The 24,952-nt window shown below is 44.6% G+C and overlaps 1 protein-coding gene across 50 annotated transcripts in view; it reads left to right on the plus strand.

Annotated features, from left to right (window-relative positions):
• Window positions 1-24,952, plus strand: part of ADGRL3 (adhesion G protein-coupled receptor L3) — an 820,109-nt gene that overhangs the window by 619,079 nt on the left and 176,078 nt on the right. For 47 of the 50 annotated variants that reach the window (XM_042860378.2, XM_065595838.1, XM_024100865.3 and 44 more), the window contains 3 exons: window positions 723-826; window positions 12,580-12,765; window positions 15,630-15,668. In XM_042860378.2, the coding sequence (XP_042716312.1) occupies window positions 723-826; window positions 12,580-12,765; window positions 15,630-15,668 (329 nt within the window). The remainder of the gene's footprint in view (window positions 1-722; window positions 827-12,579; window positions 12,766-15,629; window positions 15,669-24,952) is intronic. The other 3 variants (XM_042860366.2, XM_042860368.2, XM_065595837.1) reach the window with 1 other exon arrangement.

Raw genomic sequence — 24,952 nt, forward strand, 5'->3', positions numbered from 1 at the left:
TAAAGATGTCTTGCTGAGCCATTGAGACTGAGTTTCTCTTTGTCTGTAAGCTCCTGGTATATTTTGCTGTTCTTTTTCAGGAGAGTGCTTAGGAAGTATTTCCCCTAAAGTCCCTTTTGTCACTAGGTGTGTGGTGGTGGGGATGAGGGGAGCGTGAGTTAAAAGGACCGTATTGCATCTTATTTGTAGCTATCAAACTTGGTGTGTTTCCATCCATGCGGTTCCAGGGCCTTACAGTGCCGCAGAAGCTTCATCAAACGGCAGGGGAGAGGGATGGTGAGTCTGAGGGACTGATTTTGGAGTCACAAGGGGGCAAAGCAACGAGAAAGCCTTGCCTGTTGGTTAGGGCAGTAGCCTAGGACTTGTGGGACCCAGGTTCACTTTCCTCCTCTGTCACGGGCTCCCTGTGTGACCTTGGACAAGGCAAGTAGTCTGTCAATGCCTCGGTTCCTTAGCTGTGAAATGGAGATAATGGTACTTCCCTACTTCCCAGAGGCATTGTGAGGATAAATACATTAAAGATTGTAAGGTGCTCAGATACTATAGTAATGTGGGCCAGACATACCTTCCCATTGAGGTCCTCAAAACATAGCTTACATGGGTTGCAAATGTTGGGTACACTTTCTCTCATTATGAAATGATTGAAGCCTGTGAAAATAAACCCTGGCTTATTAACACATTTGCTAGCAGATAATAGAGTCCTTCCTGTGTTGTCTTTTTAGGTGTTTCAACTTTCCTGTGTCTTGCTCCTGATGGGATCTGGGACCCACAAGGGCCGGACCTCAGCAACTGCTCTTCTCCCTGGGTCAACCACATCACACAGAAGGTAAAGTTCTACTGTCGAAGAACCTTCATTGAGCCTGTGTGCTGGGGTTTTGTCGGTTACATTGCATCATATTTATCTGACATCTCTGGTACCAAAGGTGACAAAGGAAACAGTGCTTAAACCAAAACATAATAATAACAGATGTGATGGCCACACCAACAACTTGTGATGCCCTGGCACAAAAGCAAGCCATCCTTGGGTTATAGAAGGGGTGGAGCAGGAATTTTAAAGGCCTGGTGCCTGTAGCACTGGGAGGATGGGGAAAATTGGAAAATAAGATTTAAACTAACGCAGCCAATTAGAAAAGGGAAAGGAGAGGAGAGACCTTGAGTTTGAGGGGGTAAAGTGATACAAGAATGTTGAAATATGAGATTATCAAGAAAGGGATCTTTTTCCCTCATGTGTCCTAATGATTTTTCTGGTTCTTTGTAACCATAGAATAATCCTGTAATGAAATCTTTCCCAATGACACAATTGCACAGTACAATTGGGTTTCCATATTGAAGACTGGCTCGCTATTTTCAATTTCTCTTAAGGCATGAAAGCCTAGTCCCTGTGAACGTTTCTGGCGCTTACATTCTGGCCCCCAGTGCAGTCAAACAATGGCTTTTGTTACTTTTGATCAGACTTTCCACCGCATGGAAAACTACAGAGAGAATAGTTAATGGGGATGTAAAACCAGCATTCCAGAGCAAAGGGAACTAGGAACCGGAGTATATTGGATCATCCAATGGAAATAAAAACAATCTACCCCCTATCTTTTGACAAAGTTCTATGATGAATGTTTTGTAGCTCTTCATCATTTATCAGTGTTAAAAGTACATTAACATGTGACAGTAAAAGCTCTCCGACTCAGAAAGGAACAGGCCCAGTTCGGCTGCAATACACTGAACATTTTTGTTATCAGTGCTCAGTGGTGCTGTCAGCTGACTGCATTACAAATGGAGACCAGATGTGTGTTTACACCACAGAGTCTGCGGGCTGAATCCTTGTTATAGCAATTGATGTGAATTTATTCACTCCTTATGACTCAGTAAAAGTGTCCGGGTATGACACACTAGCTGTGCGGCTGCGTGTCTGAAGGATTGCTCGTCCGAGTAGGCCTTGCAAATGAACACTGTGGAGAGACCCTGCAGGAAACAGCATTGCGCTTTTGTCTCTCTCTCGCTCGCTCTCCTTTTTTAACTACCTTGAGGCTCAGTAACCCGGCCGGACCATTAACACAGCCACCCCCCGTAGGTGGCATGACAGATAAGCTGTATCCCCTCCCTAAAACATGGCAGGATAATGATTAGTACTGCTCTGCACACTGCAAAAATCGGGAGCCTGGTGCCCCTCGACTTTACTGCAGCACGGCCCGGACAGAAGGGTAGGTAACTCTCTCACGATGTGATCAGACTGGCTGATTAATAAAGACCGTGTTTGCTGCCATTAGCAGCTGTGCGGTTTTTATTTTATTACCCACTGGCTTATCCCGGAGGGGTTAATATTACTCATGCTAGTCATAATTCATCTCGGCAGCTGGGAGTCCTCTTGCAGCTTGCTGAAGATGGCTGGGCCATTAGCCGTGTGCAGGGCGGGGGGGAATAATAACCTGGACTGGTGAAATCCCCATCAAGATTAGGCTTATTTTATTTCACACCCCAGATGTCATTTGGGCAGTAGAGTGGTTCCGTTTCATTTGTGAGGCGCTTTCAAAACAGGCTGAAAATTAAGGGCCAGGTTTTCAAAAGTCCTCAGCATTGACGACGGGTTCCCCAAAGCCATCTGCATCCAAGCAGCTCCATTCTTCTTCATGGGAGCTTAGCACTTCGGAAGACTTGGCGCTTTCATTAGGTGCCTAAGTGGGAGCTGAGCTCTTTTGAAAATCCAGCTATGTAGGGCCCTGATCTGAAATAGACGGAGGTGAGTGGAAAAACTCCCATTGACTCCAAAAGGCGGTGGCCCTGGTTTAGGTGTCTAAGTGGGCACTGCTGGACTCTTCTGCTAACCTGGCTGTAAAGGCCCAGCCACCTTGCTGCTCGGAATGCCTTAGCCTCTTGGATCTCCATGGTTCTGTTCTCCCCTCTGCCTCTCCTGCCAGAGACGTGGGGGGAGCAGCCCTGCTTGGAGGAGGTGGCAGCACTGGGAGAAATACTCCTTTGGCAGAGATGGGCTCTGCCTGCGTGCTCCCTCTTCCCGGCCCTCATGCTCCTGTCCCATTAGAGTTCCTCCTACTGTTGTCTCTGGGATCCGGGCTATAGAGGCAGAGGGTGGGAGTCCCCCCTACAGCATTCAGTGAAACCGTTAAGAGCTTTAGTCGATCGGGCCTCTTAATTTTGTGTCCCTAAAAATAGGCCGGCCCCCACACAATAAAAAACCATCACTGACTCCTTATGCTGCTTTTAGGATCATTTGCTCTTACTATGCACCGGCCATTGACCCGCACAGAGCACAGTATTAAAAGTTTTACAATCCTGTATTAGCTTCCATTACAGTCATTGTGCTTGATGGGGATTCGGAATGGATATCCACCGCAGCAATTCATTGGCCTCCTGACATTTACTTTAACTCTATTGTAGATGCCTACAGTGCCCTCATAACACAGCAGGAGAATAAACTTGCCAAATGTATTGAGTTATGCACTGCTACATGTAGTAAGAGGCAGCAGAAAGGTCATCTTTGGATCCGTTGCATTGTCCTGATTTTGAGGTCATGTTATCGGCCTTACGCTGTTTGTTTTACCGCTGGCTCTCATCAGTCACAGCCTTTCCGCCCAGTGTGTGATTTCTCTGAAGATGTCCCGGCGGCCGTTTTAGTTGTGGGTGCTGCCTGGGAGAACAACTGTCTCCTTATCTCATCTTCTAGCCGTGTGAAAAAACAGCCTCCTTTGCATCAGAATATTCCGGGCCATTTCTCTCAGATAGGAGCGGAAAGTAAACAAGCAGGAAACGAAAAAATGAATAAATAAAATACATTTAAATACAATTAACCCCCCCACACACACACAAACACACACACACACACATATCCAGGGTACACAGCTTGCTTGTTCACATTACTGTATGCCAAATACAAAGACAGACAAAGATTTGTGTGTCACCTTAACGGTGACACCATTGCAGAAGCCTGAGGTGACCTATGCAAGAAAGAGGCACGTCTCTGAGCAAGGGAGATCGGGCAGGGACTGGGGGCAGGGCAGGGATTTGTGTGTGGTAGGAATTTGTTAACAGAGCGAGAAAAATGAGTTCCCTCTGCTCAGCCATCTCTCCCTCCTCAGCTTCCCTCCCTCTTTCCCCTCCACCACCGGCTGTTTGGATGAGGTGGGAGAAAACAGTGTCCATCTTTCTGTGCTCCCGTTTCTGTCTTCTCCAAGCCTTGGGCCCATTTGTAATGTTTGTATCGTGATCACACCTAGAGCTCCCAATCAGGATCAGGGCCCAAATGTATCAAGCACAGGATCTACAAAAAACAGAGCCAAACACATGGTTTTGTCAGCCTGACAGGGACAGCAGGAACGCTACTTAGACGAGACATACTCACTGTTAAGGGACATGCTCCATGGGGCCAAATATGTAGTCTTTACTTTGTGCTTATTCAGTTATTGACACCAATGGGAGTTTTACATGCATAAGGACTACAGGGGAGTCGCATTTTACATGGGGGTTAGGTTCTGAAGTCAGCACGTAAGGCGAAAATCGCGTATAGTCAAACGCTCATTGAGTGGAATGGCGGGCGGAATCGCCCACACTACAGGTACAGTATTTAAATTGTTAGTTTTCTCTTTTTTTTTTGTTTTGGCGAGCGCGTATAGTTAAAATTGCATAAGATAAATGCACCTATGATGCAACTCCACTGTATAAGATAGGGCTTTTATACAAGAATTGCCTTTCTTTAGGAAAATAAGCTTCACCCATTAAGGTTTTTTTTTTTCTTCCTTTGGTTTGTGGAACATCGCTTTCAAAATTCTGTTATGTTTCCCTAAAGAGTCTATGAGCAGGCGATATTTGGGAATTCTCAACTGTGCTGTTGTTGCTGCACAGCGGTTACATAATGAATGTTAAGTGCGAGTTTGAATTAGATGGCTATCCAGTGTGCGTATGGACCCCAGAATTTTAAAGATGATATTCTAGGAGTGCACATTGGAATGAATGTGGCTATATGCTTATGGTACAGGGAAGGTGCATTGTGGGACGTGAAATTGTGTGCTGGTTATACAGGTATTGGGATGCAATGCCAATCTTCACAGCACAGTGGGTGGAATCTGTCTATCTATGTAGGCATTTTTATTTGTCATATAATGGATTCAATACATTTCATAATTTACAAATTTCATGAAATTCTTTGCATAAAGTATTTCAATTTGTTTGTCATTGGTTCTTCACCTCTGGCCAGTCGAAAGTGTCTGTCTGTCTGTGGTATGTCTGTCTATCACTCAGTGTGTGTGTGTACACGCAGACATAGGTGGGTGGGTGTACTATATCTATCATTCTCTATGCAGGGGTTTGAAACTCATTTTTGGAGAAGGCCAAATTCCATTTTATAACCTGGTCCCTGGACTGAGGTCTGAACTTGGGCACCTCTGCTACCCTTAAAGGATCTCCCATGGGTATCAAGAGGGGGTTGCACAAAGATAAAGTGTAGCTCATGGCCCTTGGGGAGGTTTTCAGATTCACGCAAGTGATGCCGGAGCCCATGTCATATTAACTTTTAATCCCTTAGCTACTTTTGAAAATCCCTTGCTTAGTATGGTAAGTAAAGCCATGGAGGAGTCTGAAGTTGGCTCTTAAGTCCATGTTCAGGCATCTTGGCCAAAGCACTGAGCAGTGGCTCTGAATAAAGTTGGTGGGAGTGGTGGGATGTTCAATCATTTGTGAATGTTGTTACTGACTTAGGAGCCTAAGTGAAGATTGCCAAGTTCAACTTCAGGTTCCTAGTTTGGAAAATCCCGGGTAAACCTTTACTGTCATCTTCATTATTAGGAGTTATGTCCTATTCAGCCTCGCTCAGTGGGAAAGTATTCTCACCTTAAGACCACAGCTATTTCTGCCCTTTCTCTCTCTCCTTTCTCCATCCTCCTTTCTCTGTCTTCGTCCCCCATCTCTCTCTTTGTTTGTCTCTCTTAATTTTCTTCCCTCTGCATCTCCTTCCCTGCAACTGCTCCCAGTCCCCACCTGCATGGGCTTCTCACCCAGCCTGTTCCCCGGTCCAGCTGATAAAATGATGGGCAATTAAATGGTTAATGATACCATGGAGAGTGTTGTCATTAGGTTTCAGAGTCAACACACACTCCAGTTATATGAACAAGGAAGGAGTGGGGGTGTCAGCATTCCTTCAGCTATTGCTTGACTATCTGCAGACTCAAGGGATACTTCTACGCTGCAAAGAAAAACCCGTGGCGTCGAGTCTCGGGGCCTGGGTCGATTAACTTGGACTCATGAGGCTAAAATTAGCAGTGTAGACGTTTCCACTCAGGCTGGAGCCCAGGCTCTCAAATCCAACCAGGGGGAAGGGTCTCAGAGCCTGGGCTCCAGCCCAAAGTGAGAATGTCTACACTGTGATTTGAATCCCCACAGTCCAAGCCCTGCAAGTCCGAGTCAGTTGACCTAGGCTCTGAGACTTGGTACCGTGGGTTTTTCTTTGCTGTGTAGCGGTACCCAATAAGACAATCCTTGCTTCTAATTTGGAAGGTTAACTTCACGGTCGTGAGGGCTAGAAACGTATTTGAAATGAAAGCATATGTAGGACACATGAGTGTATCAAACAGGCGAGGTGTTTGACACCTCTGATCAACGGTGTTTGTCTCGCTAATTTGTTTGTTTGTTCTGATTGTTATTGTGCAAGGCTGTGGGAGATGGCTGTAGTGGTCAATAGATGATCGTCTTCTATAGAAGCTGGACTTTGTGACTGCTCAGCGTAATAGATAGCTTCAGGCTGCACCTAAGTGCAAGCTCTGGTTTGCCTGCTGTTAGATATATGTGAAGTAATCATTAGATAATGTACTTGCTGATTACAGTTGTAAACAGAGGTGGATTCACTGAAGCATTTTAAAGACAGGTTTTGACTAGATCTGACTCTTGTGACTGGAGACCCGAGTGATGCCAGGAAAGTGACCCTAATGTTAACTTCATCTGGTGCAGAGGCCTTATGTAGTTGTAATAGTTTCCAGCTCTTACCTGTGGGTGGTTCCAATTTTGATAGAGTCCTAGCACAGCTTGAAGATTGTTGTGTGCTCTGGAAGAAAGTAAGTCATAAAAGACTCCTCTTCCGCATGAGAACGATAACAGCAAAGATGTGGTTGAAAAGAGTTTTATAGCCTGGAAGCTCAAGAGACATTTGTGTGATATTTATTGTTGGCCCCACTGACCTATTTCCCCATTAGAAACAGGATGGCAGTGAGCTTTGGGGAAGGAAGTTTGCTGAGAGATGGTGAGCTAACCCTAAAAACAGCCATACGGATCTGCGAGGCAATGGAACAAGCCAAACTGCGGTCACTAGCTTTCCATGAAGCGGAGAGTCAAGGACGCACACATGAGGGTATCGCTCAGAGGGGCACAAAGGACGGACATGAGAAGAAAACCCAGGGGGTCGCAGTCAGCACAAGGAAGAGCACAAAACCAGAAGGCAGGCTGATGTCTGTGTAGGAATTGACGAAGTGAATATGCACATACAGACTGTCTAGCATCTGGCCAAAAGTGCAGCATGTGTTGTGAGTGCAACCAATTTGCAAACCCATGCAGGCAAAAGGAAAAGGTAAATGCTTTGAAGGATTACATTGATAACCTCAGTGGTGAAAAGCTGTACAGCGATTCCATATCGCAGTCGTCATTGGCAAAGACTGGCCTATTACCCTTAAAGCCCAGGGAATGGAAATTGCATATAAAGTGGACGCAGGTACTGTAATCAAGGTGTTACCGGTATGACTGTGACACATTCTGACTGAGAGATGCCAATTTATGAAATAAGCAAATATCCTGAGAACACACATTGCCCTGTTTCTGCATCGGGAAGATGCTGTATCACCCTGATATTTGACATACAGAGAAGTAAATGCTGAAATTGTTACAAGGCCTGGAATACATATCTTAGGCCTAGAATCAGGCTAGCCATTGGAACTGATGTTTATTTTAGGAAGACCAAAGACAGAGTAGGCCCACTGCTCAGTGAAGAGGGAGAAACAGTAACAGGAAACTTGGAAATGGCAGAGATGCTTAATGACTTCTTTGTTTCGGTCTTCACCGAGAAGTCTGAAGGAATGCCTAACATAGTGAATGCTAATGGGAAGGGGGTAGGTTTAGCAGATAAAATAAAAAAAAGAAAAAGTTAAAAATCACTTAGAAAAGTTAGATGCCTGCACGTCACCAGGGCCTGATGAAATGCATCCTAGAATACTCAAGGAGCTAATAGAGGAGGTATCTGAGCCTCTAGCTATTATCTTTGGAAAATCATGGGAGACGGGAGAGATTCCAGAAGACTGGAAAAGGGCAAATATAGTGCCCATCTATAAAAAAGAAAATAAAAACAACCCAGGAAACTACAGACCAGTTAGTTTAACTTCTGTGCCAGGGAAGATAATGAAGCAAGTAATTAAGGAAATCATCTGCAAACACTTGGAAGGTGGTAAGGTGATAGGGAATAGCCAGCATGGATTTGTAAAGAACAAATTGTGTCAAACCAATCTGATAGCTTTCTTTGATAGGATAACAAGTCTTGTGGATAAGGGAGAAGCGGTGGATGTGGTATACCTAGACTTTAGTAAGGCATTTGATACGGTCTCACATGATATTCTTACCGATAAACTAGGCAAATACAATTTAGATGGGGCTACGATAAGGTGGGTGCATAACTGGCTGGATAACCATACTCAGAGAGTTGTTATTAATGGTTCCCAATCCTGCTGGAAAGGCATAACAAGTGGGGTTCCGCAGGGGTCTGTTTTGGGACCGGCTCTGTTCAATATCTTCATTAACGACTTAGATATTGGCATAGAAAGTACGCTTATTAAGTTTGCGGATGATACCAAACTGGGAGGGATTGCAACTGCTTTGGAGGACAAGGTCATAATTCAAAATGATCTGGATAAATTGGAGAAATGGTCTGAGTTAAACAGGATGAAGTTTAACAAAGACAAATGCAAAGTGCTCCACTTAGGAAGGAACAATCAGTTTGACATATACAGAATGGGAAGAGACTGTCTAGGAAGGAGTACGGCAGAAAGGGATCTAGGGGTTATAGTGGACCACAAGCTAAATATGAGTCAACAGTGTGATGCTGTTGCAAAAAAAGCAAACATGATTCTGGGATGTATTAACAGGTGTGTTGTGAGCAAGACACGAGAAGTCATTCTTCTGCTCTACTCTGCGTTGGTTAGGCCTCAACTGGAGTATTGTGTCCAGTTCTGGGCACCGCATTTCAAGAAAGATGTGGAGAAATTGGAGAAGGTCCAGAGAAGAGAAACAAGAATGATTAAAGGTCTTGAGAACATGACCTATGAAGGAAGGCTGAAAGAATTGGGTTTGTTTAGTTTGGAAAAGAGAAGACTGAGAGGGGACATGATAGCAGTTTTCAGGTATCTAAAAGGGTGTCATAAGGAGGAGGGCGAAAACTTGTTCACCTTAGCCTCTAAGGATAGAACAAGAAGCAATGGCTTAAACTGCAGCAAGGGAGGTTTAGGTTGGACATTAGGAAAAAGTTCCTAACTGTCAGGGTGGTTAAACACTGGAATAAATTGCCTAGGGAGGTTGTGGAATCTCCATCTCTGGAGATATTTAAGAATAGGTTAGATAAATGTCTATCAGGGATGGTCTAGACAGTATTTGGTCCTGCCATGAGGGCAGGGGACTGGACTCGATGACCTCTCGAGGTCCCTTCCAGTCCTAGAATCTATGTATAACAGGACTTGACTCAGAACATCATAACTTAAGTGGAAAAATGCTTAAAGGATTTAGGGACGTTAACAGTAACATGGCAAGTGGCCTTCAGTCTGTGCGCCTTTTTAATCATATGTGCAGCCAGCACCTTTCCTGTGGCTGTGAGGAGCAACTTACAGTGGAGGAACCTACAGACTCTGGGTGCATTCTGCTGGCAGTGGTTGGAGAAAACTTTTGGGCCTGAATATGCCAGCGTGAGGCGGGGTTTCTATCACTTGCCAGCCAGATGTGAAATCTGTGGGGGAAATGGCAGGGTTCAAAGTCTTCACCCTTCTGGATGCATCAGATTAGTTTTGGCAAATGTTCTTAACTCAAGAGAGTTCTTGATGGCATTTTAATGTCTTTTGACAGGCTCCATTTCCAACGCCTCTATTTTGGTGTTTGTTTAGCCTCTGTTATATTCTATAGAACGGTGTAGCAGCTCCTGGGCCGCATAGATGCTTTTATCATTTGGGACAACACAGAATAAGAACCCAATGACAGGCCTGTATAAAATTCGGTAGGTTGCTAGGGACAATGCACTGAAACTGAATAAAACGAAGTGCTGACTGCAAAGGAAGAAGACTCTTGTATTTGGCGGACTCATCTTCATTACAACCTGGAGACCTACTTTAAACACAATGACCTGTGGCACCTGGAAGGATACAAACACATGTGGCCTAGAACCACTGGGCTCACTAACAATATGATGGACGTACAAACACAACTGCAGGAAGCAGTGGTGTTTCTGAAACCATCTACCGACTCAACTCCACACACACACACACACACACACACACACACACACACACACACACACACGAGAAGAAGAAGAAGAATTTCATAAGCCTCACTGAAGGTCACCCGTTATTTTAGGAATTAGAGGAAATGAAAGATAAAAGTTTAAAATGAATTGTTTTAGAACAAAAGGGAGGAATGTGTGGAATAGCTGTTACCATTCTGCAAGACTACTAGCAGTATCTGAAGAGGACAAGAAGTCAGCCACCATACTAGAATGCAGAGCTCTTCGATTGCTCATCAGAGCAGAGAGTGGCAGGCACCTTTTAAAAGTAGAACCTGGTCTTGGTGGTATGAGATGCATGAACAGTAAGGTTAAAATAATTTAATCCTTGAATATAAGTTGTCATTGCTTTAATGGAAAGAACAATTCTCTGAAGATGAGTATATGAGCATCTTCACTCTGGTTTCATTAAATCAGACAGTCGTCGCTGTTGAATTGATGGTAGTTATTCATTTATAAAGACAGTTAATTGATTTACGTGGAGACAGAAGCTCTGCCTGCTATTTCTGTTTCTACAATCCAGCATTTACATAGGCACCCAAAATGGGTGAACAAGAGAAATATCTGATTTTGTCTATTGGACGATAATTTGCTAGTGGCCTTTCACCCTGGAGGGAATTGGTAACTTCGTTTATACCCGCTTCTGTACAATTTCCCTTCGCCCCAGTGCAAAGCCAGCAAGGTAAAACAGCTCAAGGTAAGGATGAAAGCCCAAAAAGGAAACGAATGTGCCCGGGCAATGCCAGGTTCAGGTTTGGTTTAGGTGATACTGAGATTCAGGAGTCTGTTAATGATGCAGATATTAAAATCTCTAAACTCCAGTATATTCCAAATAGCCTATTTGCCGGTCCCTACTGGAGGCTCCTCTGTGGCGGCACAGGAAAGCTTGGTCCCTTGTTTGAAGTTGACTTTGTGTGTTTTCATGCTGCCAGTCAGAAGATGCAGTAAGCTATTAAATTCAAGCTTTAAGATTAAACAGTAAAGTGATTGAGGTGAAGCACTCCCGCTGTTTAATATGGCTCCCAAATTGCAGCAATGGCCAACGTATTAAACGGCTCTTCTTTTCAGCAGTGCCTTGAATGGCTGAATACGTGTCTACTTATTAAATCAAAGTTATGAAAATTGCTGTTTGTTTCCTCGTTAATGTGGGTTATAGCAGTCTCATTTTGTTCCTTTTTATGAGAAGTCCGTTTTGCTGTGGAGACCAGTAGCTGAAATGTAACTTCTTTCTCCATCATCAAGTAATCTGCTGGGCTTGAGAGATACTGTTATTTTGATGATAAGCCCATGCATAGTTACACACTGATTGTGCGAGGGCAGGTATTGAGATGTTACCGTATGGCTGAAGAAAACAGGAATTCCATTGTGCAATTCCATTTACGGCAGCTGCACCTACTTTCCCACCTCCACATCTTTATTTTTGTTACAATAATTGCTGGCAAATTTACAGTACAAAGGAATACCGTGCCCACAGATTCCAGTACCGTGCAGTTATAGGGCCTGATTCTGATCTCACTGCACTGGTGGAAATGGGGAAGCAACTCCACTGAAGTCAGTGCAGTCACACTGGCAAGAAAGCAGCGTGTGTTTAATCAGATTCAGCGCCACTGATTTTAAATCATGAAATCTTTTGTGCTGTGTTTCCTGCTTGAACCTTCATTTTGCAAAACAGTTTGCTGTCTTAACTTGCTGTGTGTAGGAGGGACTGCAGAATGATTAAAATAAAAGACAAAATTGCTGCATTGCTGCAGGGAAAAATTGCATAAAATTGTTAAACATTTGCATCACCCTTTAATTCTTCTGCTTTGCCCACTCTGACACACAGCTGTCTTTCACAAGAAAATGAGTAATTTAGGTTAGCATACTTGCAAACTGAGACAGATTAAAACATAGGGGTAATTGAAGATATTTACTTTCACAGCAAAGATCCAAGCTGATGGTACAATGAGCCTTATGCATGCATCTAAAAGGAGAAAATACGATCCTTTTCCTTCTACACTTTTTACCACTTAGCCAGGAACAGTGAAACATCTTTCCGTTTTCTCCTGTCCTTCAACTACTAGCTGAAGTCCGGGGAGACAGCTGCCAACATTGCCAGAGAGCTTGCAGAGCAGACGAAAAATCACTTGAATGCTGGAGACATCACATATTCAGTCCGAGCCATGGACCAACTGGTGGGCTTGCTGGATGTGCAGCTCCGAAACCTGACTCCAGGTGGGAAAGACAGTGCTGCGCGCAGTTTAAACAAGGTAAGAAGCGAAGGCCTTGGGAACGGTGAGGAGGATAAGCAAGAGTTGTGCTTTCTCCAGAGAGGTGTTAGAAGGCCTCACTATTGCCAGTGTTAGAATGTGATTCTTTCTAAGTAGATGGGAGCACATGGCCGTTTTCATTTGCAATGTATTTTTAGTCTGTCGAGTTGTGGAACAGTTGTTAATGCCAGGTGTGCTGCTAATGTTGGAAAATGTCTGCACTCAAATGCTTAGCAGAATAAACTCCATGAGGCTGATTTTGTTCCCAGCTACCATGCATGAGTGCAACTCGAGAGAAACTCTGTTGAGGCAATTGGAAATATTCTGGATTTACACCTATGCGACTGGTAGTGGAATTTTGCCCAGTGAATCTATTGCTGAATCCATTTGTGAAATGCCCCTCATACTCTAAACCACACAATGAGGGATCTGGGTTTATAAAAATCCTAGCCAATGAATTTACCTTGACGGGAGGAGGGGAAAGGTATTTGGAAATGACAAAGTGAATGTTAATTAGCAAAACACTTTTATTTAAAATAGCACAACCTGGCAAGGTAATTTAACATTGGACAGTTCTTTTTATGTCTAACTTTTTCCAGGGCTACCTTTTGTATCATATGATTACTGTGTAGTTCCTGTGATGTCTAGATGGAAAATATTGTTCTCTTGATGGCAATTTAAATGTTAAAGATCGGGAAGTGGTTGATAGTTGAATTCTTAGCTGTGGAGTTCATACAAATAAATTTGCTCCTTTAAGGTGAAATCCACTCCTGTGTAAAATGTCATCCTAGGGCTTACACATCACTTAAGTATCAGTTTAGCCCACAAAATAGGACCTATATGGAATTAAAGTGGTAGTTCATATAGACCTTGCATTGGCCCTTAAGACAAAGAATAGATCCCTCAGATTGACTGAAGAAGTGAGCTGTAGCCCACGAAAGCTTATGCTCAAATAAATTTGTTAGTCTCTAAGGTGCCACAAGTACTCCTGTTCTTTATACACAGTTATGTAGACCGTATTATTAAAACGAGGTACCAAATTCTGCTCTGAGTTACACCATTGGCTTTAATGGCAGAGACATCTGTGTAACTACGAGCAGAACTTGGTTCCAAGGTTAGATTGAGTCTGGGGTGGGGAGGGGGAATCACAGATACACCAGATATTTTCTGTGTTTACTGTATTTTGGGATGCAAACCCAAATAATTCTATGAAAAGCAAAGTTCTCTCTTTGATATGCATTATTATTGTCGATTTACACTGTTTTAAGCACAAAGGATCTTTGGATTGTTATAGCGAAACCAAAAACAACTCTAGGAATTAGAGTTCTGTGCATCCTGTTCTTTGCATGTGCTGTCAGCTGGGTTAACTTGATGCTATTAATTAATATTGCTTCAAGCTCTCCTATAACAGTGCGGGCATTAACTGTTACAGGGCCATAACAGTGTGTACTACAGACCTACTGCAAAGCTTTTAGATACGAAATTCTGTTGATATCTGACAACATTGGGTAAAACTGGCAATTACTGTCACATACTAACTGGTTACATGATTCTCATTTGCTTGCTACTTTGAATATTGCTTAGCTACATACAGCATCCAGTCACCTTTGCTTTGCAAAACATATGTTTTTAATCCTTGTCTATTTCACCTTCTGACATTTCTCCATTTCTATGAAAATGTGGTTGTAGCTAGAGGGGTGAAGAACATAACAAGACAGTGTGTTTCTAACTCTGCCTTGCCTTCCTGTGGTCCCCTCTAGCAGTTTTCCCCCCTTAGGTTTCCACAGTCAACTAGTACAAATCAATTGTGCTGCACATTAAAATTCTGGAGTGTGTGGAGTCCTGCAAATCAGTGATACGAGTCAGTGATCCAAATGACAGGCTCAGTAATTTACTTGCTCTCATTCCCCACTTAATTCTTTAGAGGAGCAACTGCTCTATGTTCATTTAAGAACGCATGGATTAAAGCTGGAAGTAGTTATTGGGCAAACAATAGGCAGTAGAGTCACTGCTCCATTATCCCCTTTGCTGATCAAGGATAATGCACCGAAAAGAAAAGAAAAAGTAATTAGCAAAGACTTTGCGTTTTGTTCTGTTTAGTCAGAGAGAGCAAAAGAAAGCAAGCAACAGCCATCAAATATTCGTTTAATCGTTAGGAGAAATGTGTAAGTCCACCGAAAGGACTTCGCTCAGGACTTGGCCTGAAAACGGGGCTCTTATTTTTTTCATACAAGTTGATGTAACATGAATTGAAATGAACTGGGGTGATGGTAGAGCATTGTTTTCTTTTGTTAAAATTTTAACTACGTTAACAGACACTAGGGAGATTTTAGCATGTGCCAGCAGCAGCTTTATGGCCCAGTTAGCTCACACACCCAGCACTGTGTCGGCAAGCCCAAAGATAAAATAGCCTGAAATATTCAGCCTGATTCTCATTTAACTGTAATTGACACCTCTTTAACAGCCCTTTACGCTGTCAGACCAATGTAAAGGAGCCTTGTGCAAATAAGAACAAGGCTCGAAATCTCTGGCATTGTCCGACATGTGCAATGTTTGATTTCAAATTTGCAAGGTAAATTTAGCTTACAGAATAGTTACAGTTTGCCTCAAGGCCTGCTGCCGTAACTAACAGCTGTGTGGCAGTTTCCAGTCTGTGCTTTCCTGAAAAGAACTAACCAACTGTTTCTAGAGCCAGTCCTTACAGCGTTCCACTGCTGCTTAGCTTGCATGTTCTCCTAGAAACTCATCAACAGCGAAATGATAGTTTTTGTGTAGATGGTTTCTTTATTTTTTTCCCTTGTTTTCTTCTGTCACTAACTTGTTTTTTCTATTCCGTCTTTAATCTGCTGTCTTTATGGATTCAGCTTCAGAAAAGGGAGCGCTCTTGCAGGGCCTATGTCCAGGTATTTCTAGTGTTTTTATAAATCTGTCAAGTTGTTTGACTGAATGTCTGGTGCTGTTCTTGTGTCTGTGTATCTGATCACTCTAGCCTTTGTGGCAGCAAATTCTCTAGTTAAGGCTACAGGATAACATTATCATTCCGCTTTCCATTGCTTACAACTTTCAAGAATGGTTGGGGCAGAAACTCACTAGAAAATTGGGGGAAAGATTGGAGAAAATTATTTCAGCCACTTTTTGAGTTATCCAAATGGGGAAGGCAGTTTTTTTGTATATATTATTAGTAGTATTGTTATTATTTATTAATCGTGTTTATTACTATAGTACCTAAGGGCCAGCCAAGACTGGCACCCCATTGTGCGAGGTGCTGTACAAACTCAGGGTAGGTGATTGTCCCTTCCCTGAACAGCTTACGATATACATAGACAAAAGAAACACAAGGTGGGGGTAGGGGTGGAGCACACCAGCAGCGTGAATAATGAGATGATGGCAAATAGTGTGTTGGTTCCACTTTTCGAGGTGGGGGAGCTTGGTTTTAATTAGGAGGGGATCAGCTAAATGGAAGGGCAAGGGGATGGGGCACATGACAGGGGAGAAGAGGGTACGAGGGGCAGGTGTGAAGTGAAGCTGTGGAAAACACAGAGAGGGCGTGGGGGGTTTGGAGCAAACAGCCAATCAGCACGGGCCAATCACCCATCAGAACCGTAGGAAGTTCTCTGAGCGTCCTGAGGTCTCTGCTTTGGCTGCTCCTGCCCCTATAGGCTGGAATTTCCAGTCGGCTCCTCTCTGATGTTCTCCTTCTAAGGCCACTTGGAGAGGTGGCGGGGAAGCACCACCTGGTTCCTGGTGCCCCCAGAGTGCAGGGGAGGGGTCTACCTTACACAGATCTGGGTTGGGGTGGGATATGGGAGAGGGGTGGCTGCAGCTGGATCCCATTTTAGCCCCTCTTCCCCGTGGAGCAGTCCCTGCTTTGGCTGCGCCTGTTCCGCCTGTGCACATGTATTTTCACTTTAGAAAAGTAAAGTAAAGCTTCTGTGCACATTGGTCGCTCAAAAACTACTGAATGACACATGTGGCTTATCCTCATTAAGGAATAATGCCATGTGGGGGTAGCCTGTCCCCCTTGGTGTGGCTTAAGCCCACCCCCTTTTTCTCTTCTGGGCCAATACTTGGAGCAGCTTCTCCTCTCAAGGTTTGGGACTTGTGTTCCTTTCTGGCACCTGGTGCCTCCACTCAGAGGATTCTCACTGGTCCAGATACTCATGGGTGGTCTCCCTTGAGAAAATCAAGCTGGCAAGGGGTGTATAGTCCAGTCCCCAGGACCATAAAAGTAAATAAATGTAACCCCAGCAAAGGAATGGTGTACCCAAAGTAACAGCATAAGGGAAGGGGTTTTACTGAGAACAGGAAGATGGGAGCTGAGGAAAGAAAGGGTTAAGGTTAACTAATAATTACCAAATGTTTATAACTAAGCCACACCCCCACCTCCTAAATCTCCCAGACTCCTCCAAACCCAGCTCCCTGCCTGGCAACTGGCCAAAGCAGATGGCACAGGTGAGATGGTGTACCTTGAGATGGAGTACAACTCTCTAGTGCAGCAGGCAGTTCAGAAACAACTCCCACCGGGAAATGTGCCTGCTTAAATCAAGCTGCTCCAAGTATTAGTAAGAGCAAATGCCCAGAGGAGAAAAACGGGGAGGGCTGAAGCCCCACTCAGGGGGAGGGGCTACCACCCACTGGTGTTATTCCTTAATGAGGATCACAAGCTAAATATGAGTCAGCAGTGAAACACTGTTGCAAAAAAAAGCAAACATCATTCTGGGATGTATTAGCAGGAATGTTGTAAACAAGACACGAGAAGTCATTCTTCCGCTCTACTCTGCGCTGATTAGACCTCAGTTGGAGTTCTGTGTCCAGTTCCGGGGTCCATATTTCAGGAAAGATGTGGACAAATTGGAGATAACCCAGAGGGGGGCAACAACAATTATAAAAGGTCTAGACAACATGACCTATGAGTAAAGATTAAAAAATTGGGTTTGTTTAGTCTAAAAAAAATATAATGGAGCGATACCTATCTCATAGAACTGGAAGGGACCCTGAAAGGTCATTGAGTCCAGCCCCCCGCCTTCACTAGCAGGACCAAGTACCTCACAACTCTGGGTTTAGCAGGCCAATGCTCAAACCACTGAGCTCTCCCTCCCCCCTGGAGAAGAGAAGACTGAGAGGGGACCTGAAAACAGTTTTGAAGTACATAAAAGGTTGTTACAAAGAAGAGGGAGAAAAAATGATCTTGTTAACTTCTGAGGATAGGACAAGAAGCAATGGGCTTAAATTGCAGCAAGGGCGGTTTAGGTTGGACATTAGGAAAATCTTCTATCAGGGTAGTTAATCCCTGGAACAAATTGCATATGGATGTTGTAGAATCTTCGTCATGGGGAGATTTTTCAGAGCAGGTTAGACAAACACCAGTCAGGGACGGTCTAGATAATACTTAGCCCTGCCTTGAGTGCAGGGGACTGGACAAGATGACCTCTTGAGGTCCTTTCCAGTTCTATACTTATATGATTCTATCATTTCTTAATTTTAAACTATTTTTGTCCAACTCTCACAGCACCTATTTGTCACAGAGGATTTGCCACAGGTGAAGTTTCAGTTTTTTTGGGACCCATCCCTGTAAATCCTCCTCCTGTAGAGCGTCCATGTACTTTAGTAGGAGTCTGTACAGAGAATATGCCAAATTGTGCCTTGGGTGTTCAGCTAACCTGGAGTTTCCATATACAACCCCCCCCCCTAATCTTTAGAGTTCTCATTTAAAGTGGAACAGTTATATTGTACCCTCCTCAGGTAACTCAGAAATAAGGAAAGAGTTTTCTTCAAACTTTCCCCCCAAATCCACCTGATGGCTGAGACCAGTCATGGAAAACTTCAGGTGAAAGGGGACATTTGTCATAAAGTGATGACCAGTTGCAAGCTGTGGGCCTGATTCTGCAAAGACTTACAAGCCAGCTTAACTTTAGGCACTGCTAGTTGTCCTAGTGGACAGAGCACTGGACTGGGCTTCCATTCCTGGCTCTACCACGAGCCTGCTGGGAGACGTTGGGTAAGTCACTCCCTCTCTATGTGCTTCAATTTCTCCATCTGTAAAATGGGGATGTAAAGAGCTTTGAGATCTACTGATGAAAAGCACTAGGTATTATTATTACTCAGAGTCTTTGCAAGATCAGGATGATAGTGCAATTTGTCCTGTTACCTTGACTATAGATCCAGTGAAGCTTATAAAGCAGTATGTGCAATGTGAATGAGTTAACTTTGCAATAAGGAACACTTCTTTTTATCTCCTGATTTTTGTGCGTTTAATTTTGCAGTCTTAATGTTGCAGTAATGCAGGATTTGCCATTATTCATATGTATATAATATACACAGAGACATTAAAACAAAACACACATTTATGTTTAAGGTCCCCTCTGTACATCTGTACATTTCTAGTTTCTGCACCTACAAACCATGACATCTTATGCTATGATACGCTTTACTTTGCCAATGAATCCTCTAGCATTTCTATGACTGTAAAATGTGTATAAAACTGCATTCCTCTTCATTACCCGGTCTGATCCCTTTGGGTATGGATAGCCTGAGGTGTGTGAGAGTTGTATGTAGCCCCACCCCAGCTAACTGTCCTGGTACACTGATTTCCTTTCATCAGTAAAGAGAAGTAAATGTTTTCCATTCCTCAGGCTGAGTACTCTTAAGATTTCAGAGAGAGTAGCCAAACCCATTTCTCTTCTTCTTCGCTGTCTTCGAGATTTTGCTGTGTAAAAAAGAAAAAGCAAACTCTTAGATTTTTTTTTATTTTTTCCTTTGGCCAATAATGTATAGCGTATTTAACATACTTTTAAAGAAATGTGGAGGCTGCAAAATAAGGTCTGCATCCTGCAAAGACTTAAGCTTATGCTTAACTTTAAGCATGCGCGTATTTCCCTTTAACTCAGTGGGGCTACTCACGTGTTTAAAAGTTAAGGGGTGCCTTCCAAGGTGATTTAAAGTAAATTGAATTAATGTTACTTTAATTCTGAATGAGAGCATCCACATAGGGTCTTAGCATTGTTTAACTAATCCACTTTAACCTTGCACATTGAGTTAATTCGGATTAACTATCCTTAGTGTCCCCCTGTAGACAAGCCCTTATACTGTACAAAGCTCTAATAAACCTTCTGAAGAGAAGACCCATGGGATGGAGAATGGAATGGATGACCTAATTGATGTACCCACCCTAGAAGAGTGAGCTAGCATGCTAAAAATAGCAGGGTAGCCACGGAGTCATGGGTGACAGGATGGGCCTAGCCACGCCAAGTATGTATCTAGGGTCCCAGACGGGATCGTGGCTAACTGTCTTACCACTGTGACTACACGTACCCTCTGTGCACCTGAGTTCTCCATCTATACACTGCTATTTTTAGCACATTAGCTTGATCAAAGCTAACACAGGTATGTCTACCGAAGTTGGTAATTACACCTCCAGCTACAGTGTAAACGTACCCTTATTGTCGAGGGGTGAAATTCTGGCCTCGTTGAAGTCAGTGGGAGTTTTGCCATTGACTTCAGGAGAATCAGGATTCCACCCTTGTAACATGATTTTGTTACAGAGATGAATATTGCCATGAATTGGAATCTTGTAATTAAGTTTCTGTGCACAGTTTTGAAAATGTACCTTTTACTATTGATCTCTCTAAACAAGGGACAAACGCAATAGGAAGTTGATATGAAGGATGTCCAGTAAATGCAAAGCCAGCAATGAAAATAACTGATATTTTAGGAGGTTTAATTTGGGATGGATGGATAAATTGATTAGAGTTTTGGTGGTTTCCTCATCATGGAGGACATAAATAAGTAATTTTTATAGACCTTTAGTGATGGGTAACTCTGTATAGCCAATACTTGACACTGGCAGTGGTCTTGAGCAAAGATGTATGTATAATAAAAAATAAACCATATCATATATGGATTCAAATATATTGCAGAGTTCTTCAAATAAATGTACTGTATCTGCAAATATGTTTGTGAGATTATCAGCCCATCGCTTTAGATAGTAGTATAGTGAAAACTAATATTGATTTGATAACTTGTTTGAAAAATGTCAAACCCAGTGATCTTTACTGTAGGTAGAATTTGCTGCTTCTCCTCTTTTCAGAAGTCGATGTGGTAACCGCTCTTTTTTTCTTCTTTCAAAAAGAAGAAAACAAAAATCACAACCCAGCCAAATCCGCCAATCTACTGTAGTGGCAACTCAAGGCATCAGCATTGACACAACAAATACATGTTGGCATAGGTGAACAGACAGCTGTCCAAGGATTTGGAAGTCAGAACTGATATAAGGGAAACCGTCACTCAGAATTCTATTGCATAATAATTACATGCAGTGAGAGAGGCCTAATCCACCAAGGGAGACTTATTTGATGGGGATCACTTGTTATCAGGGGAGATAGTTTCATGCAGAAGATAACCATATACCAGTTGAAGATGAGATGAAAGTTCTGTATGCAGAACAAGACTGTATTTTTATTACTCCTGCTTGTAAGATGGTCTGGAATCATCTTGTGAACACAGAAAACTTCCAGGACGTAATTCATTCTCATTAGCTGGTGTTGAACTGTTATTCCACATCCATTCATCATCATTATTATTATCATTGCTATTATTAATTTGTATTCTTGTAGCACTTAGGAGCCCCGTCATGAACCAGGTCCCCATTGTGCTAGGCGCTGTACAGACACAGAACAGAAAGATGGTCCATGCCCTCCAAAAGCTTACAATGTAAGAAAACATCCCATAGTTTCTCAAACCCAACCTCTTTATCATTCACTTCTCTTGGCAACCTATTTCAGGTGTGTCGCAGAATGGAGACTAGAGTAGAGAGTGTGATTCACAACGAATAATGCACTTGATTGGTTTAGCCTCTTTTTTTCTCTCACAGACATTCTAGAAGCAGATGGAAATTCCCTGTAATTTGTTCAGAATTCATAGTTACTCAGTTTTATGGAGGGTTGTTTCCTGCCCCTTTCTTCTTTCACACTCTGGATTGATTGTGAGAAGTTTGCTTCAAGTATTTGATTAGGGTTACCATATTTCGAGCCTCCAAAAGGAGGACACTCCACCGGACCCCGGACCCACCCTCAGCCCCGCCCACGCCCCAACTCCGCCCCTTCCTCAAAGTCCCCGCCCCAACTCCGCCCCCTCCCCTGCTTCCCGCGAACATTTGATTCGCGGGAAGCCTGAAGCAGGTAAGGGGGGTATGGGGGGAGGAGGAGCGGCCCAGACTGCCCCCCCCGGCGTTTCCAGCCTAGGCCGCCCCCCGGCCGAGCACCCCCTGGCCCTGCCGGCCCCTGGACCCCCGGCCGAGCATCCCCCGGCCCGCTCAGCGGCCCCCAGCCCCGCTGGCCCCCCGGCCCGCTCAGCACCCCCCGGCCCGGCCCCCGATACCCGGCCGAGCACCCCCTGGCCCCGCTGGCCCGCTCAGCACCCCCCAGCCCCGCCTCCGGACCCCACTTCTCCTACCTGGGCTCCAGCTGAGCTGCTCCTCCCCTCTCAGAATGTAAGAGCCGAGCTGCCGGCTTCGGGCAGCCCTCCCCTGCCTCAGGACCCAGAGCTGGCTGGGCACGTCCCTTCCCCGGCTCCAGCCGAGCTGCTCGGCTCCTCCCCCTCAGACTTACAGAGCGAGCTGCCCGAGCCAGCGTTACCGGCTTCGGGCAGCCCCCCCCGCCTCCGGACCTTGCACCGCGGGAGCAGCTCAGCTGGAGCCGGGTAGGAGAAGTGCCTGGCTGGGGGCTCGGGGTCCGGAGGCAGGGGGGACTGCCCGAAGCCAGTAGCGCTGGCTCGGGCAGCTTGGCTCTGTAAATCTGAGAGAGGAGGAGTGGAGCAGAGCCGCAGGGGGAGAGGAAGTGCCGGCCATTTTCCCGGACATGTGTGGCTTTTCGGCAATTCCCCCCGGACGGGGGTTTGATTGCTGAAAAGCCGGACATGTCCGGGAAAAACTGGACGTATGGTAACCCTAATTTGATATTCAATATTTGACATTTGAGCTGAGATCATTGGTTGTGATGGGCCTCCTTAGCAGGCTTACGGCATTGTTTCCACTGTGGGGCTGGATGTATGTAACTCCTGAAGTCAGGAGACCAGGCTGGCAGAGATCACTGGGGCTTTGAATCCATCAGGGAGAAGAAGCAGGTAAGCAGGGCTAGGAAGGCTTAGAAAAAATTAAACCTTTGCCTTTCTTGGCCACAAAATTTATGCTCATGCACAAGGGATGGTCCAGTGGCTTAGTGAGTCTAGGACTTGCAAGAGCTGCATTCAGTTCCCTCTTCCCCCACAGGCTTCCTGTGTGATCTTGGGCCAGTCAGTTAAACTTGGATCCTGAAAGTTTTTTAGGCTCCTAACTTCCATTGAGATCAATGGACATTAGGCATCGCGATACCTCAGAGGGTCTGGGCCTTACCCTCTGTGTGCCTGAGTTCCCCATCTATACAATAGGGAATGATTATTATCATGCCTGTCTTTCGTGGGCGTGGTGACATAAATACACTAAAGGTTACAGGTATTCAGTTGCTACAGTAAAGGGGGCCACATAAGCACTTCAGATACATTAAAAACTATTTGTCTCCTGCAAGCTTTATTGACTATGGGCAGAGTTTAAAACCAGGGCTCAATGGGAGCCTTGCTGCATATGCCGTGTAACAGAGCTTGTAGATGTGCTGCCCCAGGAACAGAGCAGGAACCGGACTGTGATGCTGAGAGTTTCAATGGGGTCTCTGATTCATCCCCCTTTTGCTCCAGGGTGTACGTGGTCTTGCTCAGCCCTATCCCTGGGGTAAATTACTTCCCAGTTGCAGCCAGCAGGAGGCAGCGTCCTGGCTCTGCTTGGGCTGTTCTCACCTACCCTGCACAGCTACTGGGAATATGAGTGGTCCGCACAAGGAACTCAGGTGGCACCTGACACCGCTTGCTCCATATTGTGGGTGTGTAGTCAGGGTTTCAGTTGCATGCGTGGGCCTCATTACAAGGGGTGAGATCGGATCCTTGTCTTGCTTGTGCAGTTTGAGCCAGGGCTCTGGTGAACAGTGTGCATAGCCCCGACTCCCGACCGTGCCATGCAGTGATCCCTTCGTGTATAAAATGAACCACTAGGAGGGAAAATGCTGAAAGGAGAGAGTGTCACCTTAGCCTCCCGCAAGTGCTTTTGCCAGTGAATCCTAATTGCTTTAACATTTATAGAAAGTGAACACAGTGGCCAAAGCAAATGGTTTTAATCTGGGTGGGAAAAACCAGCCTTCGCGGTATTTGTCTAGGTCTAGCTGAGACATTTTCCTTCCGCAGATTACCAGGGTTTGGCCAGCACTCCACTCTTTATGTAGGGTCCATCTGCCCAGCAGCAGGGAGGTGGCATTCCCAGCTCAGGTAGATGTAGGCACGTTGGTTTTGCTCAGTCTAGCAGCATGGGCAGCGCCTCCGGTTAGCCACCCGAGACCGTACCCGGGGCTCGGGCAGGATTGTACTCTGGCGACGAGTCTGTGCCACTGTAGCCACACAGGTGGTTTTAGGTGTGCGCTTGAGCAGAGCTAATGTGTGTGTCCACCTGAGCTGGGAACTACACCACCTACCTGCTGTGCAGACATACCCTCAGTCTCCTTCTGGTATTCTAAGTCAGAACCATACTGTTGCCACACCCCAGAACTATAACTGCTTTTCACTCCTGCAAGTGCCATTTTCTCACCCATTAGAAGCTGGATGAGACTTTTAGCTTTACCTTACCGGCGACAACAGTGGAAGTGCTCTGAAGGTACTACCCATGCAGTAAAGAACACAGGCTCTTCCATGAAGCGAATAACTTCATTTCTAAGATTCTGGCCTGTGTTCTTTGAGTTCTTGTCATCTCCAGTCTGTGAAGATTGCTATTGTTTTGATCAAAGCGGTCCCTTTAGTGCTGATCCTCAGGTATCACTCTTGCGTGTTTCTCCCTGACGATATGAGCAGTCTGGATCATTGTAGTAAGAGAAAATGATCAACTTTTCTCAGCGGATCCAAGGCATTAAGTTCACAACTGATTAAAGGAAGAGGTCTTTTTTGAAAACCTAATATCTGTTGGCAGATAAAAGATATGTCTGGGATTAGTCTGTTGATATCTAAAGTGGCTTAATCCTGCCGGTCCCACTTCTTATTGATGCCTGCTTGTGTCTAAACCAAAGAAGAATCTTGCCCCTTCATGGCAGAGTGTACATTGAATTATGCCACATTTACT

This window comes from Chrysemys picta, chromosome 5 (assembly GCF_011386835.1).
Source record: "Chrysemys picta bellii isolate R12L10 chromosome 5, ASM1138683v2, whole genome shotgun sequence".
NCBI classification, from domain to species: Eukaryota; Metazoa; Chordata; order Testudines; family Emydidae; genus Chrysemys; species Chrysemys picta.